This window comes from Elephas maximus, chromosome 7, assembly GCF_024166365.1.
Source record: "Elephas maximus indicus isolate mEleMax1 chromosome 7, mEleMax1 primary haplotype, whole genome shotgun sequence".
In the NCBI taxonomy this organism is placed as follows: domain Eukaryota; kingdom Metazoa; phylum Chordata; class Mammalia; order Proboscidea; family Elephantidae; genus Elephas; species Elephas maximus.
In genome coordinates this window covers 48,588,715-48,605,722 of record NC_064825.1, presented here as the reverse complement: position 1 = coordinate 48,605,722, position 17,008 = coordinate 48,588,715, and the positions used below count along the sequence as shown (strand labels likewise).

Below are 17,008 nucleotides of genomic sequence, written 5' to 3'. Positions count from 1 at the left end.
ACAAAGAGAAATTTATTCTCTAACACCCTAGTAGGATAGAAGTCTGAATTCAGGGCGTCAGCTCCAGGGGACAGCTTTCTCAGTCGGTTCTGAAGGAAGGTCCTTGTCATTAATCTTCCCCTGGTCTAGGAATTTCCCAGCATAGGAACCTCAGGTCCAAAGGACGAGCTCTGCTCCAGGCAGTGCTGTTTTGGTGGTATGAGGTCCCCATGTCTCTCTGCTCACTTCTCTCTTTTATATCTCCAAAAAGATTGGCTTAAGATACAATCTGATCTTGTGGATAGAGTCCTGCCTTATTAACGTAATCCCACCTCATTAGCATCATAGAGACAGGATTTGCAACACATAGGAAAATCACATCAGATGACAAAATGGTGGAGAGTCACACAATACTGGGAATCATGGACTAGCCAAGGTGACACACATTTTCTTTTTTTTTAATTTTTATTGTGCTTTAAGTGAAAGTTTACAAATCAAGTTAGCCTCTCATACAAAAATTCATATACACCTTGCTATATACTCCTAATTGCTCCCTCCCAAATGAGACAGCCTGTTCCTTCCCTCCACTCTCTCTTTTCATGTCCATTCCACCAGCTTCTAACCCCTTTTACCCTCTCATCTCCCCTCCAGATAGGAGATGCCAACATAGTCTCAAGGGTTTACTTGATTCAAGAAGCTCACTCTTCACCAGCATATTTTTCTATCCCATTGTCCAGTCCAATCCCTGTGTGAAGAGTTGGCTTTGGTAATGGTTCCTGCCCTGGGCTAACAGAAGCCCTGGGGGCCATGACCTCTGGGGTCCTTCCAGTCTCAGTCAGACCATTAAGTCTGGTCTTTTTAATGAGAATTTGGGGTCTTTTTTTTATCCCACTGCTCTCCTGCTCCCTCAGGGGTTCTCTGTTGTGTTCCCTGTCAGGGCAGTCATTGGTTGTAACTGGGCACCATCTAGTTCTTCCTGTCTCAGGCTGATGTAATCTGTGGTTTACATGGCCCTTTCTGTCTCTTGGGCTCATAATTACCACGTGTCCTTGGTGTTCTTCATTCTCCTTTGGTCCGGGTGGGTTGAGACCAATTGATGCATCTTAGATGGCTGCTTGCTAGTGTTGAAGGCCCCAGACACCACTGTCTAAAGTGGGATGCAGAATGTTTTCTTAATAGATTTTATTATGCCAATTGACTTAGATGTCCCCTGAAGCCATAGTCTCCAAACTCCTGCCCCTGCTACACTGGTCTTCAAAGTATTCAGTTTTTTCAGGAAACTTCTTTGCTTTTGGTTTAGTCCAGTTGTGCTGACCTCCCCTGTATTGTGTGTTGTCTTTCTCTTCCCCTAAAGTAGTTATCTACTGTCTAAGTAGTGAATACCCCCTCCCTCCTTCCCTCCCTCCTACCTCTCATAACCCTCAAAGAATATTTTCTTCTCTGTTTGAACTGTTTCTTGAGTTTTTGTAATAGTGGTCTTATACAATATTTGTCCTTTTGCAACTGACTAATTTCACTCAGCATAATGCCTTCCAGATTCCTTCATATTATGAAATGTTTCACAGATTCATCATTGTTCTTTAATGAGTATTCCATTGTGTGAATATATCATAATTGATTTATCCATTCATCCGTTGATGGACACCTTGATTGTTTCCCTCTTTTTACTATTGTAAACAGCGCTGCAGCAAACATGGATATGCATATATCTGTTCATGTAAAGGCTCTTATTTCTCTAGGATATATTCCGAGGAGTGGGATTGCTGGATTGTATGGTAGTTCTATTTCTAGCTTTTCAAGGAAGCACCAAATCGATTTCCAAAGTGGTTGTACCATTTTACATTCCCACCAGCAGTGTATAAGTATTCCAGTCTCTCCGCAGCCTCTCCAACATTTATTATTTTGTGTTTTTTGGATTAATGCCAGCCTTGTTGGAATGAGATGGAATCTCATTGTAGTTTTGATTTGCATTTCTCTAATGGCTAATGATTGTGAGTATTTCCTCATATATCTGTTAGCTACATATGTCTTCTTTAGTGAAGTGTCTGTTCATATCTTTTGCCCCTTTTTTAATTGGGTTGTCTTTTTGCAGTTGAGTTTTTGCAGTATCATGTAGGTTTTAGAGATCAGGCGCTGATCTGAAATGATGACACACATATTTTGGGGGGACACATTTCAATCCATAACAATACACAAGTAAAATTTTGCTGAAGAACTTTCAAAAACGATGGCAGCAGTACATCGAGAGGGAACTGCCAGAAATTCAGGCTGGATTCAGAAGAACACATGGAGCAAGGGATATCATTTTTGATGTCAGATGGGTCTTGGCTGAAAGCAGAGAATACCAGAAAGATGTTTACCTGTGTTTTATTGACTGTGCGGATCATAAGAAATCATGGATAACATTGCGAAGAATGGGAATTCCAGAACACTTCATTGTGCTCATGCAGAACCTGTACATAGACCAGGAGGCAGTCATTAGAACAGAAAAAGGGGACACCGCGTGGTTTAAAATCAGGATAAGTGTGTGTCAGAGTTGAATCCTTTCACCCTACTCATTCAGTCTGTATGCTGAGCAAACAATCTGAGAAGCTGGACTATATGAAGAAGAATGTGGCATCAGGATTGGAGGAAGACTCATTAACAACCTGTGTTATGCAGATGACACAACCTTGGTTGCTGAAAGCAAAGAGGACTTGAAGCACTTGCTGATGAAGATTAAAGACTACAACCTTCAGTATAGATTATACCTCAACATAAAGAAAAAAAAATTCTCACAACTGGACCAATAAACTACATCAGGATAAATGGGGAAAAGATTGATGTTGTCAAGGATTTCATTGTACTTGGATCTACAGTCAGCGCCATGGAAGCAGCAGTCAAGAAATTAAAAGATGCATTGTGTTGGGCAAATTTGCCGGAAGAAACCTCTTTAAAGCATTAAAAAGCAAAGATGTCACTTTGAGGACTAAGGTGCACCTGACCCAAGCCATGATGTTTTCAGTCGCCTCATATGCATACGAATAAGGAAGACCAGAGAAGAACTGATGCTTTTGAATTATGGTGTCGGTGAAGAATATTGAATATACCATGGACTGCCAGAAGATCCAGAAACCTGTCTTGAAGGAAGCACAACCAGAGTGCTCCTTGGAAGAGAGGATGGTGAGACTTTGTCTTGTGTACTTTGGACAAGTTATCATGAGGGACCAGTCCCTGGAGGAGGACATCATCCTTGGTAATATAGAGGGTCACCAAAAAAGAGGAAGACCCTCAGCGAGAAGGATTGACACAGTGGCTGCAACAATGGGCTCAAACATAATGATTATGAAGATGGTGCAGGAACAGGCCGCGTTTCGTTGTGTTGTACATAGAGTCACTATGAGTTGGAACCGACTTGACGGCGTCTAATAACAATAGAGAGAGCGCTAGAGCATCTTCCCTTTATAAGAGATTGGTAGGTTTTTTGGGGGAGAAATAATTTAGAGATGTTTTATTCTCAATTGGAATATTAAAAAAGTGATAAATATGCTATTGTTATTTTACATGTTTGGGTATTTTTAAAATGTAGTAAAATCCAGACCTGTAATACATATCGTCTAAACAATTCATTTGGGCATTAATTTTGTGTTGTCTTACATAACTCCTTACACCTGTCAGCTCTTCAGGATGAATGTGAGGAAGGCTCCAGACACCCTTTTCATTCCCTCTCTATGTTCCCACGTGCTCAGCCTTTCAAGTAAACCATCTATTTGGTGGATCATTTGCATTAATCCGGTAAACCATTATATTAAATATTATAAGACATATTAAAACTCAGTCTCTGCCCAGAAGTTACTTACAAAGATGGTGTCAAATAGTACAAATCTTAAATAGTAGATAAAAACCACTAGCCGTCTGGTGCAAAGGAGGGGTCAAGTAAGGAATTACTAGAATTGTTAATCCCTGTGTATTTTGGAATAGTCAGAATATATCCAGAATCAAACCACTTCCCATCACCTCCATTGCTATCACCTTGGTCCAAGCCACCATCATCTCTTGCTATAAGATAGCAGTAGCCTCCTGATACCTCCTGGTCTCACTGCTTCACTTTTGTGCTTCCTACTGTATTTTCAACACAACACCCAGAGAAATTCTTTTAAAATCCAAGTCAGATCTTATTGCTCCTCTGTTCAGAATCTTCAGAGTTAAAGCCCTTGTAAGAGCCTATTTTGCCCTTACAATGATCCCTCTTATCTCTCTGAGACTTTATTACTCTCCACCTTGCTGGCTGTGGTCTGGCCACAATGGCCCAGCTGTTTCTTAAACAGGCCTAGAATGCTGTTGCCTCAAATAGCCACATTCTTTGTTCCTGCACTTGCTTCAGGTATCTGCTCCAGTATTGAAGAGGCCTTTCCTGACCATTATGTAAAATAACACCCCACTGCCTTTACCACTTCCTGTCTTATGTATCCTGCCTTTTCTCCATTGCATTTATCCCTATTTTAAATACTTGTACGTGTGTATATCCACCCCAGTCTCTAGGTAGAGTGTAAGTTCTGTGTGGGCAGGGACTTGGTCTGGGTGGTCATTTCTGAAGTACTAAAATCTCAGCAAAGAATTAGAAGTTGTAATAGCCCTTGGTTATTACATTTTTCAGCTTAGTGGAAGCAGCACTGATTTTTCAATCCAAGTTCTCAAAGATGTCTACTTAATTTTTTGTTTATAAAAAGAGTTTTGAAGCCAAAGTAAAAGCTTAAACAGGAGTTTGAAAACCACAGCTCTAGAACACTCCACTTAAAATTAAATCCAGAAATTGTTTTTCCATGTCTCTGTCACAGTGAGTCTTTGAGCCATTGGAAAGCAAGGACTGTGTTCTGTTTACTGTGGTTTTGTTTTTCCAGCACTTGAACATGCCCGGAATGTGGTTCATACCCAGTTCATGCTTATTAAACAAATGAAATCACTCATCCAGATCCGTCTTCTCTGCCCTTGTAAGTTCTTCATTGCCTACTCCATCTTAGGGACTTTTTTTTTCCTTTGGCCAGGTGTCTTGGATACAGCAATTGTTGATCGGGGAAGGAATGTGGTATCTGGTTCTCGAGATGGAACAGCACGACTTTGGGATTGTGGGCGCTCAGCCTGCCTGGGAGTTGTTACAGACTGTGGTTCTTCCATCAATGGAGTGGCTGTGGGTGCTGCTGACAACTCCATAAACCTTGGCTCCCCTGAGCAGATGCCCAGTGAGTTGATAAGGATCTGTTTGCCTTAGTTTCCCCTTTTCTTCGTCATCCCTTCCTGCTTTGTAGCTAGTATTTCTATTTTCACTGTAAGATTACTATTTATTGAATACCTAATGTTTCTTTTGGTTTGGGATCTACAAAGAAAGTATCTGTCATAGTCACTGCTTTGCAGTAAATACAGGCTAATTTAGCAGATGAGACTAATGCCTGTATCGTACCATTTTGGCTAAAATACATTAGCGATTGTTAATGCAAATAATAATAGGTTTCAGAGGAAGGGAGTAATTTAGGTTAATATAGATGAGAAAGGTGTCACAGTAGTAGTTGGCTTGAACCTTGATGGCTGAATTGAACATATAGGAATGGGAAGGATACTTCAAGGTTGAGAGCTAGGCAAGGGGTAGAGGTAGGAGCAGTTTGCATTAAAAAAAAGCTTAGAGGTGAAATTGAGTGCTGTGTAAAAAAAGATACATTTGGAGTATTAGTGACGGGAAACACTGACTGGTGAGTCAGAACGAGGAATGAACTAAGAAGACAACTTTCATTCTTATTTTCCTATGCTAATAGACTAATAATCGCTTCTCGGTTTCCTTGGGACTGTTTTTTTCTACCATCATCTTTGCCCCTCTATTTTGACATACTCAGGTGCTCTACCTCTTCTCTTAAACTTCCTGTGTAAACTCACTGTGGTCCAAGGGCTCCTGTTAAAACTATCTCTGGCCACAAGATGTTCCCTAGCCTTCTTTAGGAATTAATAGGTAGAGCTGTGTTTCCTAAAGAGTGATAAATGTGCAGTTAGTGGTGAGCAAGGTCATTTTTAGTCAGTATACATTTTTAAGTTATATTTTAGTATAATATATATATATACATACATATATCACATTTAAAGCTAATATTTCACAGATATTATTTCAAGCAAAGTTAAGCTTTTAAAAATTAGTTTATTTGAAATAATTTAAATGAAAACAGTCCTGTTTTCTTTACTTCTCACTTCCCAGTTACTATTTAGCCTGTTCTAGGTTGGTTTATGTCCCAACTGCTTGACTGAAATGGCTCTTGTCAAGGTTACCGATGACTCCCATGTTGCCAAATCCAGCATTACTTCTCTGTGCTCTTCTAGCTGAACTCTTGTTGATGCTCAACACGGTAAACCCCTCTCCTCAAAACATTTTTCTTTCTTGGTATCCATATTACCACACTAACCGGATTTCTTCTTCTCTCACTGGCTGCTGCTGCTTAGTCTCCTTTTATAAGACTTCTCTATTCTTCCTTTAAATATTGGAGGGCCACAGTTTTCAGTCCTGTACCCTCTGTTCTAATTACTTCTTTTTTCTAGATGATCTCATCAGTCCCATAGCTTTAAATATTGAATTTAAGCTGGTGATTTCCAAAAGTATACCTGAAGCCCAGGCTTCTTAACTGAAATTCAGACTTTATTTGGTTGTCTAATAGACATCTCAATCTTACCTTGTCTAACATGGGGTATTTTATTTCCTCTCACCCAACTCTGTTTTCCCTGTCTCAGTAAATGGCACCACCGTCTGCGCATTGATCAAGCCCAAAGTCTGAGATTCATTCATGACTCACCCTTTCCTAATGTTCCACACAGCAAAGCCTGTCATCTTTACCTCCAAAGTGTTTCTAATTTTTTGACACCTACCTGTCTACCTCTGCCTCTGCTTTGACCTCTGCCTCTATCTTTACCCTTATCTTCTTTCCCCTTGCACCAATATCCTGGTCCAATCTATCATCTTTTGCCTATACTACTACCTATACTATTCTCCTATAATCCATTCTCCTCAGAGCCACCAGTGTGGTCATTTAAAAAACATAAATCGAGTCATATCACTCTCCTATTCAAAACCCTACAATGGCCTCCCTTTATACATATATTAAAATTCTAAATCCTTACTATGGCATACAATAAACCCTTTAACTTTCTACCCTTACATTCCTTTCCAGCCTCATGTCAAACTACCCTGTGCCAGGCCCACTTGTTCCAGCTACAGGCCTTCTGTTGGTACTTTCAGGACAGCAGTCTCTCACCCAGCCTCCTGGCCTTTGCCTTGCTCTTCCCTTAGTCTGGAATATACCTCCCACAACTCTTCACGTGACTGACTTCTGTTCATCATTCAGGTCTCAGTTGAAAAGTGTCCTCTGAAGAGCCTTTTTGAAGTTAAGGTTGCCCTCTCCTACCCTACCTCCCTCCACCTAGTCACTTTTGGTCGTATTTTTCTGTTTTATTTCCTTCGAAGAATTTATCACTGTCTTTAAAATTATCCTATTTTTTTTGTCAATGGCCTCATTCCACTGGAATCCTTGAAAGCAAGGGCTTTGTTAGTTCATCACTATTTCCTCAGTGCCTAGAATAGTGTCTAATACATAGTAAACCTTCAGTAAATATTTATTGAGTGACTGAATAAATTGCATTTCCACCAGAGCCTTGAGGCCAGAGCCTGTCTATTTTGTTCAGCAATATACCCCTGCTCCTAGTATGGTGCCTGTTTTATTACAAAGGACTTAATAATAATTTTTGAAGTTGCATGTGAGGTATAATTTACATACAGTAAAACTCACTCTTTTGAAGTGTATAGTTCTGAGTTTTAACAGATGTATACAGTTGTATAAATATCACCACAATCAAGATACAGAGTATAATAATTTTTTTTTAAGTTAATAAGTGAATCACTAACATAGAGCGTAGTCAGTAAACGGCCTTTGCCACTTGTGGTTTGTGGGTACTGCCAGCTGATCAGCCCGGCCCCTTAATGACATAGCGCATCTGTCATGCAGGTGAACGGGAGGTTGGAACTGAGGCGAAAATGTTGCTGTTGGCCCGAGAAGATAAGAAGCTTCAGTGCCTGGGACTACAGAGCAGACAGCCGGCAAGTGATTCCTATAAGACCTTTGAACTCTGAGGCAACCTGGGTCACTCACTTTCTTGGAAAGCTGTGTTGAAAACATTTCTATTTGCCGCCTTCATCTTTTGAGGAGTATGAGTGGATGAAAGTACAGCGTAGTGATTAAGAGCAGGGTGGTATAGTAGTTAAGAGCTGGTCAGCAGTTCGAATCCATCAGGTGCTCCTTGGAAACTTCATGGGGCAGTTCTACCTCATCCTATAGGGTCACTATGAGTAGGAATCCACTTGATGGCAACAGGTTTGATTTTTTTATTTGTTTTATCCACTTGATGGTGACAACACTGGGCAAGTTACTTAACCCCTGTGAACTTCAGTTTCTTCATCCCTGAACATATTAGAAGACTTAGCTTGTAGAGTTATGTGATGAAGATTAAATATTCTACTGCTTTGCCATCTTTAAGTCAGTTTTCCTCTCTGAGCCTTAGTGTGCTGAAGTGTAAAATGAAGAGAGTATATAGATGCTCTTTATGGCCCCTTCTACCTCTGAGATAATGCATAAGAAATTCTAAGTAACGGACTCATGGAATCAGGGCTCTCAATTAATGACCTGAATGTCTCTTATAGAAGAATTCACTGAATTTTTGTCTTTCATATTCTGCAGTTTGAGACTGTGCTCTTGAGTAAACTTTGTCTTCCCTGAGATTAGATTTATTAAATTTCCTTCTAGCTCCTGTCGTCATTACCCAGACAACTTTAATGATTTGATTTGGCCACAGGCTTTGTATTTTCATTTCACCCCATTACTCTTGTGCTTATGCCATTTTCATTTGCAAAGTTTGCTCCAGGAGCATCACTCTTTTTTGATAAAATTGCCTTTGCACTATGAATTTCCATACTGGCTCTTACTTCCAAAGGGGAATTAGGGGTTTTTGTTGGTTTGGATTTTTTTTGTTTTTAGGACATTTGAGGGAGAAAAGACCAGTTTGAGAAAATAGTAAGGAATAAATGAAATCATAATAAATTCCTTTTTCAGATACACAGGGAGAATTGCGATTCTTTAAATTGCCACCTTATTTAAGCCTTTCTTTTTTTTTTTCCCTACAAATTACCACCTTCAAAATGTTGCTTGAAGTGACATGAAGCAAACCCCAAATGTGTGAATTACAAGTGTTTGTCAAGTGGGGGAGGGTGTTGTAATAAAAAGAATTTTTGGTGATAGGGATCTTATGAGTCAGTGGTGTTGGGGTGGAGTGGTGGTTTGAAAGCTGCTACCCCACAGTATGGCGTTATATAAACTGCTCAAGTCCTCAGCCAACCTGAGGTTCCTGAAATCCTGGGAATGCTTCCTCCTCAGTCGTTGGTGAATTCTTTTTTACTGCTTGGGAATGCATAAACGAGTAGAAAGAAAAATATCTAAAAATAGTGAAGTTTTCCTTTTCTTGGTGCCTATTTATTCCTGAAAACAAATTAATCTTTAAACAGCTTTTTTGGCTCCTGTTTGTCCCCAGGTGTTCCTCTTTGTTGGCTCAGATGCCTTCAACTGCTGTACTTTTCTCTCTGGCTTCTCACTATTGGCTGGGACGCAGGATGGAAACATTTATCAGTTGGATGTAAGGAGTCCAAGGTGAGTCACCATCTATTTGCATGATGCAGGTCTTTTGCAGAGTGGAATTTTTTATTGGCTTTAACACTGATTTAGCCTAGCATATAGATGACTGTTGATCAAGGGTATATTTTTCTATTTATAAAAGTTTTCCAGTGTGAATGATCTGATCTTATTATTGCTTAAAGCATAATAAAAGATAATTAGATTCATACCGTCCTGACTGTTCTGCTGTAGTGATTGCATTTAATGAAATGAAATAGCATTTCATCAGAAATGATTGTCTAGAACTCTCAGTTTTAAGGAACTCAGCAATTACTGCTTTGGTATTAGACTTGGGCTAGCCTAAGATTGAACAGTCGTATTTAGATTACATAAGCCAGCTCTGTTTCTTTAGTTTTAGTAATAACCTAAGACAGACTTAATCCTAGTCTTAAAGATATTCAGAGAGAATATTCACAACTCTCTGTTCCAGGACTTAACAGTCTCTGCGATTCTCTGCCTTCTTTTATTTTCTTCCCTTGTTCAACTGATAATTTATTGAGTGATTTCTGTGGGCACCAGGCTTTGTGCAAGGCACTGAAAAACAGAAATAAAAGATGCAAACTCTGCTTTTGAGACGCTTGAGGTCTAAGGGTAAAGAAAGGCAAGTAAAAGTCTGTTGTGGTACTGTCTGATGGGGATATACTATACTCAGAAATTTGAGGAAGCAGCAAGGAGGGAAGGAGATGAGACTGCCTCACCCAGGAAACGAAGCTTTAATTGGATCTCGCGGAGTGGGAAGTTGCAAGTAAAGAAGAGAAGGACCTTCCCTAGGTCGAATAACATACAGAAGCATGCAGGCATGTGAAAGCATGACACTTTCAGGGATCTCTGAAAAGCTTAATATGGTAGGCATGTAGCATGCATTTGGGGCAGTGGTGAGAAGTGATCCTGAAAACAGGAGCCTGCTTAATAAGGCCTTACATACTGTCTTAAGGAGTTTGGACTTCATCCCAAGAGCAGTGAAGAAATTCCAGATAAGGTCACTAGTTTACATCTTTTCTTACTGATTTTTATTAACATGTATCCAAAAACTCAAAACCAAACCCCTTGCCGCTGAGTCGATTCAGACTTACAGTGACCCTATAGATCAGAATAGAGCTGTCCCATAGGTTTCCAAGTAGCAGCTGGTGGATTCAAACTGCCAGTCTTTTGGTTAGCAGCTGAGCTTTTAACCACTTTGCCACCAGTGTTCCTTGACATGTATAGCCTTGCTGAAAGGCAAGTCTCTACCCATGGTGAGGTATATTTCTCTAATTCCCGTTCTTCAGTACCTTTTTAGTTCTACCATAGTGATTCCTTTCCAGAGTGGGAAGAACCTAGCAGTTCTTACCAACCCTCACGCAGACCCTGACCATCACAGTGACTAAGTGTACTTGTGCCTGGATTTAAATCCCACCATCAACCATTATTAGCAAATTATGTAAGCTCTCTGAGTCACAGTTTCCTCATCTGAAAATGGGGTTTATGATGCTTACTTTTCTGTAATATAGTATCAAATAAATGAGATACAGTCTGTAAAATGCCTAAAATAGCCTCAACATTTGGCAGCTATTAATATTTTTACCATTATCATCACCATCATCACCGCACTGTCACCTAAGTAACAGATGGAAATGCAACTCCAAGGACCTGGTGGCATTTGACTCTGCTGTCTTGAGGCTCTGTTGTAAAATGACCACTTCTCCCCACTTTATCATAATTTTCATCTAGTTTGTCATCAGCACATCAATCCTCTTCAGACATGCTTTCTAGTCTCTGGTACCATCCCTCGTATCCCAGTGGGAAGATCTTCAAGGGGATTTTGAGTGGCTTACCTGGATCTGCCAGTTAGGATTTTGCCAGGAAAGAAGCCATATGGATGTTTAATCTCCTTCTGTATTTGTCCACTTCACTCTTCTGTGGTTAATACTGTATGTTAAATATAGTCAAGCATTGTTGTGGAAGAAAAAAAGTAAAGTTGTCCCTTTTATTCTGAATCCTAGGGTTCCAGTTCAGGTGATCCACAGATCAGGAGCACCAGTTCTCTCCCTGCTGAGTTTCAGAGATGGATTCATTGCTAGCCAAGGTGGGCCCAGGGGACAACTGAGAGGTCCTTTCTTGTGGTTCAGTTAATTAAACATAGTTTTACATGTCTTCCCTGTGGCTGGGTTAGGGGCGTGGTCCTCCATGATTCTTTGGTACATTATGCTTATTGCATAGCACTTACCACTGTACATTGTAACTATCTTTGTACTCCCTTGAGAGTAGAAACTGCCTTATTCAATATGTTATCCCCAGCATTTAGCCGGGTGTTAACCGTGTGGGAGTGTCAACCATGTGGTAGGTGCTCAATAAACGTTAAATGAGTTTAAAAAAAAAAAAAGCCAAACCCATTGCCAACGAGTTGATTCTGACTTGTAGCGACCCTATACAACAGAGTAGAACTGCCCCCTAGGGTTTCCAGGGAGAGGCTGGTGGATTCAAACTGCTGACCTTTCAGTTAGCAGGCGAGCTTTTAACCACTGTGCCACCAGGGCTCTGGAATGAGTGGGCCCATGTTATTGCAAGACACTGAGAATTCAGCAATGAATCAGCTACAGTTTCTGCCCCGAGGAGCTCACAGATGTTAAAGAAGACAGACATGGGAACATGTGATTGCAGTACAGTTTGCTAAGTGCTGCAGTAGAAGCCTGCGTGGAGAGCAGCTAACTCTGGTAGTGGTGGCTGTTAGGTGCCGTCGAGTCGATTCTGGCTCAAAACATTGCATGATCCTATGCCGTCCTCAAAATCATTGCTATGTTTGAGCCCCTCATTGCAGCCATGTGTCAATCCATCTCATTGAGCGTATTCCTCTTTTTTGCTTACTGCTAAACGTAATGTCCTTCTCCAGGCATTGGTCCCCCCTGAGAATATGTCCAAAGTATGTAAGACGAAGTCTTGCCATCCTCACTTCTAAGGAGCATTCTGGCTGTACTTCTTCTAAGACAGATTTGCTCATTCTTCTGGCAGTCCATGGTATATTCAATATTTTTCACCAACATCATAATTCAAAAGCATCAATTCTTTGGTCTTCCTTAGTCATTGTCCAGCTTTCACATGCATATAAGGTGATTGAAAATACCAGGGTTTGGGTCAGGCGTACCTTAGTCCTTAAAGTGACGTCTTTTTCACACTTGAAAGAGGTCTTTTTCAGCAGTTTTGCCCAATACGTTCTTTGATTTCTTGCCTGCTGCTTCCGTGGGTGTTGATTGTGGATCCAAGTAAAATGAAATTCTCAACTTCAATCTTTTCTAAGTCAGTGAAGATTTTACCAGGTGGAGATGTAAAGATGGACGTTTAAGACCAAAGCTGTAGTGGGTGCAAAGGCATAGATGAGGGAAAAGGAGTGAAAAGAAGGGACCTAGCCTTTACTGAGTGCCTGCTATATGGTAGGTACTGTATTTGATGGGGAAACCCTAGTGGCATAATGGTTAAGAGTTGGGCTGCTAACCAAAAGGTCAGCAGTTTGAATCTACCTGCCACTCCTTGGAAACCCTATGGGGTGGTTCTGCTTTGTCCTATAAGGTCACTATGAGTTGGAATCGACTCAAAGGCAGTGGGTTTGGTGTTTTGGTACTCGATGCTTTATATATATGTTCTTGATAAAGTGAGTAGCTTGGCGTAGTCAGGACAAAATATTTGGAATGGAGTTTGGGAGTGAGGTTGGGGAAAATGCCTGGAGCAGTGTATCCATTAAGAAATACTGTGGCTTCTTATAGAAATCATGTAAGTGAGGAGGACGGAGCTGTACGGCATGGAGGGGCCACCTAACCTGAATATTCCAGTGTTAACAGTTACGATGTTTTTGGCTATTAATAGCAGAACACCAACTTAAAAATGGCTTAAATAGGAAAGTATACTATTTCACCTAAGAAGTCCAGGTATATGGTGGTTCCAGTTTTACATTAATTTGTTGTTTTGTTGGGTGCCATTGAGTCAGTTCCAAACAACAGCAACCCCATGTATTAGAACTGTCCCATAGGGTTTTCTTGGCTGTAATCTTTAAGGAAGCAAATCACCATATCTTTCTCCCACAGAGCCTCTGGGTGGGTTTGAACCACCAACCTTTCACTTAGCAGCCGAGTACTTAACCATTGCAGCACCAAGACTCCTTTAAACTAATTTAGTGATTCAAAAACAAAGTCAGTAGAGGAGAGTAAGGAGACTTGACAGCTAAACCAATGTGGTGTCCTAGATTGGATCCAGGACATTAAAACTGGTGATAGCCGAGTAAAGTATGGGATTTAATTAGTAGTGTTGTACCAGTGTTGGTTTCTTAGTTTTGACAAATGTAAAATGATAACATTTGGAGAAACTGAAACTGGCTGAAGGGCATATGGGAGCTTTCTGTACTATCCTTGTAACTTTTCTGTAAATCTAAAATTATTCCAAAATGCAAAGTTTATTTAAAAAAAAAAAACTTTTTTAAAATAAAAGCTTTAGCAAGGAAAAAGAAAACCGAGAACCCAGCTTCTTTCCATCTTCTGGCTTTCTCCTCCCTAGGTTTTGTTCGCAGGCTTATTCCCTCATGATCACAGTGCAAGACAGCTGCATCAACTCTCATCCGCACATAATAGTGGGTACTATTACATTCTTTTTAAGAATGAGGGAAGTTTCCTCAGGAGCATCCCAGCAGACTTGCTGTCTTATCTCATTGGCCAAAATTATATCACATGCCCCTGCTTAAGGTAGTCACTGGCAAGGGAATGGAATTATCATAGTTGGTGTAGGCTAATCAAGTTTTACCTACTGGGTCACCTTTTACTAGAAACAATTTGAGATTGTGTTAGCAAGGAAAAGGGCTGGAGAACAGTTGTTTGGGTAGACAGCCTACAGGTCTGGATTTCATGGCCATCTCTCAAATGTCTTTCATCCCGGTCAAATTAATGCCTTATTTCACGGGCCCTTGTTCAGAATTTGCAGACCGTAGTAAAGAGTAACCGGCAATCTATAGACCTAAGTTTCTAGCACTCTGTGCTCACTCTGCCTTAATTGCTCTTCCCGTGGCTTGGCACCAGTTTGTGATGCAGCAGTCCCGTTACAGAACCTTGACAAGACAACAGCTGGTATAGGCTTGTGGCAGCTCACCTTGATGCTGCTACCACCACTCACTATGATCCTTTTTCTTTGATTCCCTTTGCTGCCAGATTTCTGGGATGAGAGTTTTGCTGCCATGTCATACGCTTCCCCTGAGAACTCTCAATAGTCTGGCTTCCATCCCTGTCCCTCTGCTCAAATTGCCCTTCTAAAGGCCACCAATGATGTGCTTCTTGCTAGATCTAGTGACTTTTCCAGTTATAGCCCTGTCTCATCTACTAGCCTCTAAGTTTCTTTCAGGGCATGTACCATGTCTTCTTCATCTCTGTTTCCCCAGCTCTTACACAGGCCAAAAGGCTCTTAGCACATTTGTTGAATGAATGAGTAAATCTCTGCCTTTATCTTACATGACTCCTGGTAATGAATTCTGTAACAGCTATTTCCTTCTTCTTAAACTATTAGCTCCTTTGATCTCTGTGATACTGTATGATTTTCTGGTTAATCCCTCTCTTCAGTAACTGCTTTCTTTGGTTTCAATAACTTATATTTTTAAGTACCTTACATGATTCATAGTATACTATAGGTTTTCAGATCGATTTGTTGAACTTGAATTCTTTTGCTGTTCCTGCTGTTGTACCATCCATAAACCTGAAATATTTCCTGATGCAGCTTGTCTTAGTTTCTTAGTGCTGCTGTAACAGAAACACCACAAGTGGGTGACTTTAATGAACAGAATTTTTTTTTTTCTAACAGTTTAGAAGACCTAGCAGTCTGAATTGAGGGCACCAATTCTAGGGAAAGGTTTCTCGCTCTGGGCTCTGGGGGAAGGTCCTTGTCTCTTTTCAGCTTCTGTTCCTTGGAGAACTTAATGTGACGTGGCATCTTTCTTCCCCCTTGTGTGCTTCCTTGCTTTTGTGCCTATTCTGTTCTTTTTGTATCTCAAAAGTAATTGGGTTTAAGACATTGCCTACATTGATATGACTCATTAACATAACAAAGAAAACTCTGTTACCAAATGGGATTATATCTGTAGGTATAGGAGTTAGTACTGCAACACTTTTTTTGGGGGGGGAGGTGAGGGAGGACACAATTTAACATAACACTGCTTTTGTCTGTCTACCTTTTCTTTCTTTACACTTCCTCAAAGACTGACCTCGTTGTTTCAGCTGTCATCTCCGTGTTCATGATTGAAATTTATAGCTGCTGCCCTACCTCCTACATAGCCCTCATTTTATTGGGCAATAGCATGATGTGGAAAGAGCATAGATTTTGGACCTATACTGAACTGAGTTTAAATCCTCAATCCACCACTTACTATTAGATTGGCCTCCAAATCCTCCCAACCCAGCATTCTAAGCAGGCGCTATCCATCATTCATAGTTGGCCATGTGATAAAACACAGTTAGGTGTCTTAGGACTATCTTCTTAGGCTAGTGATCTACCAAAATAAATCAAAAGATTGAGTTTTTAACTCTTTTGAATGCAGCGTTCTCTTCAGTTATCTGAATTTTCTTTCTGTCTTTTAGGTGATGGAAGCTGTTTCATTATCCAGCAAGATTTAGACTATGTCATGGAACTCACCGGGGCTGACTGTGACCCTGTGTACAAGGTACAGGCCTGGGAGGAGACCAAGCCTGGGTGATTCTCACCCAGGATCTAGGGCTTCAAGGGACTGAATCTAGCTTCCTTGTCATTAAACCTGTTGCCGTCAAGTCAATTCCGACTCATAGTGACCCTATAGGACAGAGTAGAACTGCCCCATAGAGTTTCCAAGGAGCACCTGGTGGATTCAAACTGCCAGCCTTTTGGTTAGCAGCTGTAGCTCTTAGCCACTACACCACCAGGGTTTCCTTGTGGTCACTAGGAGTGATAATTTTTATTTTATAAGCAGTATGGTGGGATGGAAAGAAGTCAGGGTTTTAAGTTAAAAGTGACTTCACTAATTGGCTTTAGAAATTTGAAAATCACTTTGCCTCTTTAGTCTGTCAATCCATCTGTAAAATGAGAATGATAATGTATATGAAAGCTTTTTGTAAATTAAAAAAAAAAGTATTAAATATTAGCCGTTGTTATTTAAAGTTCAGTACTGATTTGCTCATTTGATTAGACTGGAAAGAAAAAAATGAATGAGGAAATATATATTGACCACATATTATGCAGGATGTTTTACACGTATTGTCTCATTTAATCTCTGTTAAGGTATTTTGTTGTTGTTGTTGTGGTTCTGACTCAGAGCAACCCTGTAG

At 40.5% G+C, this 17,008-nt stretch overlaps 1 protein-coding gene across 2 annotated transcripts in view; it reads left to right on the top strand.

Annotated features, from left to right (window-relative positions):
* The window catches only part of PAAF1 (proteasomal ATPase associated factor 1), a 40,506-nt gene that overhangs the window by 17,612 nt on the left and 5,886 nt on the right, over positions 1-17,008 (top strand). Inside the window, exons 7-11 of one of the 2 annotated variants that reach the window (XM_049889854.1) lie at positions 5,004-5,198; positions 7,992-8,083; positions 9,568-9,683; positions 11,690-11,772; positions 16,289-16,371. In XM_049889854.1, coding sequence (XP_049745811.1) covers positions 5,004-5,198; positions 7,992-8,083; positions 9,568-9,683; positions 11,690-11,772; positions 16,289-16,371 — 569 coding nt within the window. The remainder of the gene's footprint in view (positions 1-5,003; positions 5,199-7,991; positions 8,084-9,567; positions 9,684-11,689; positions 11,773-16,288; positions 16,372-17,008) is intronic. The other variant, XM_049889855.1, reaches the window with a different exon arrangement.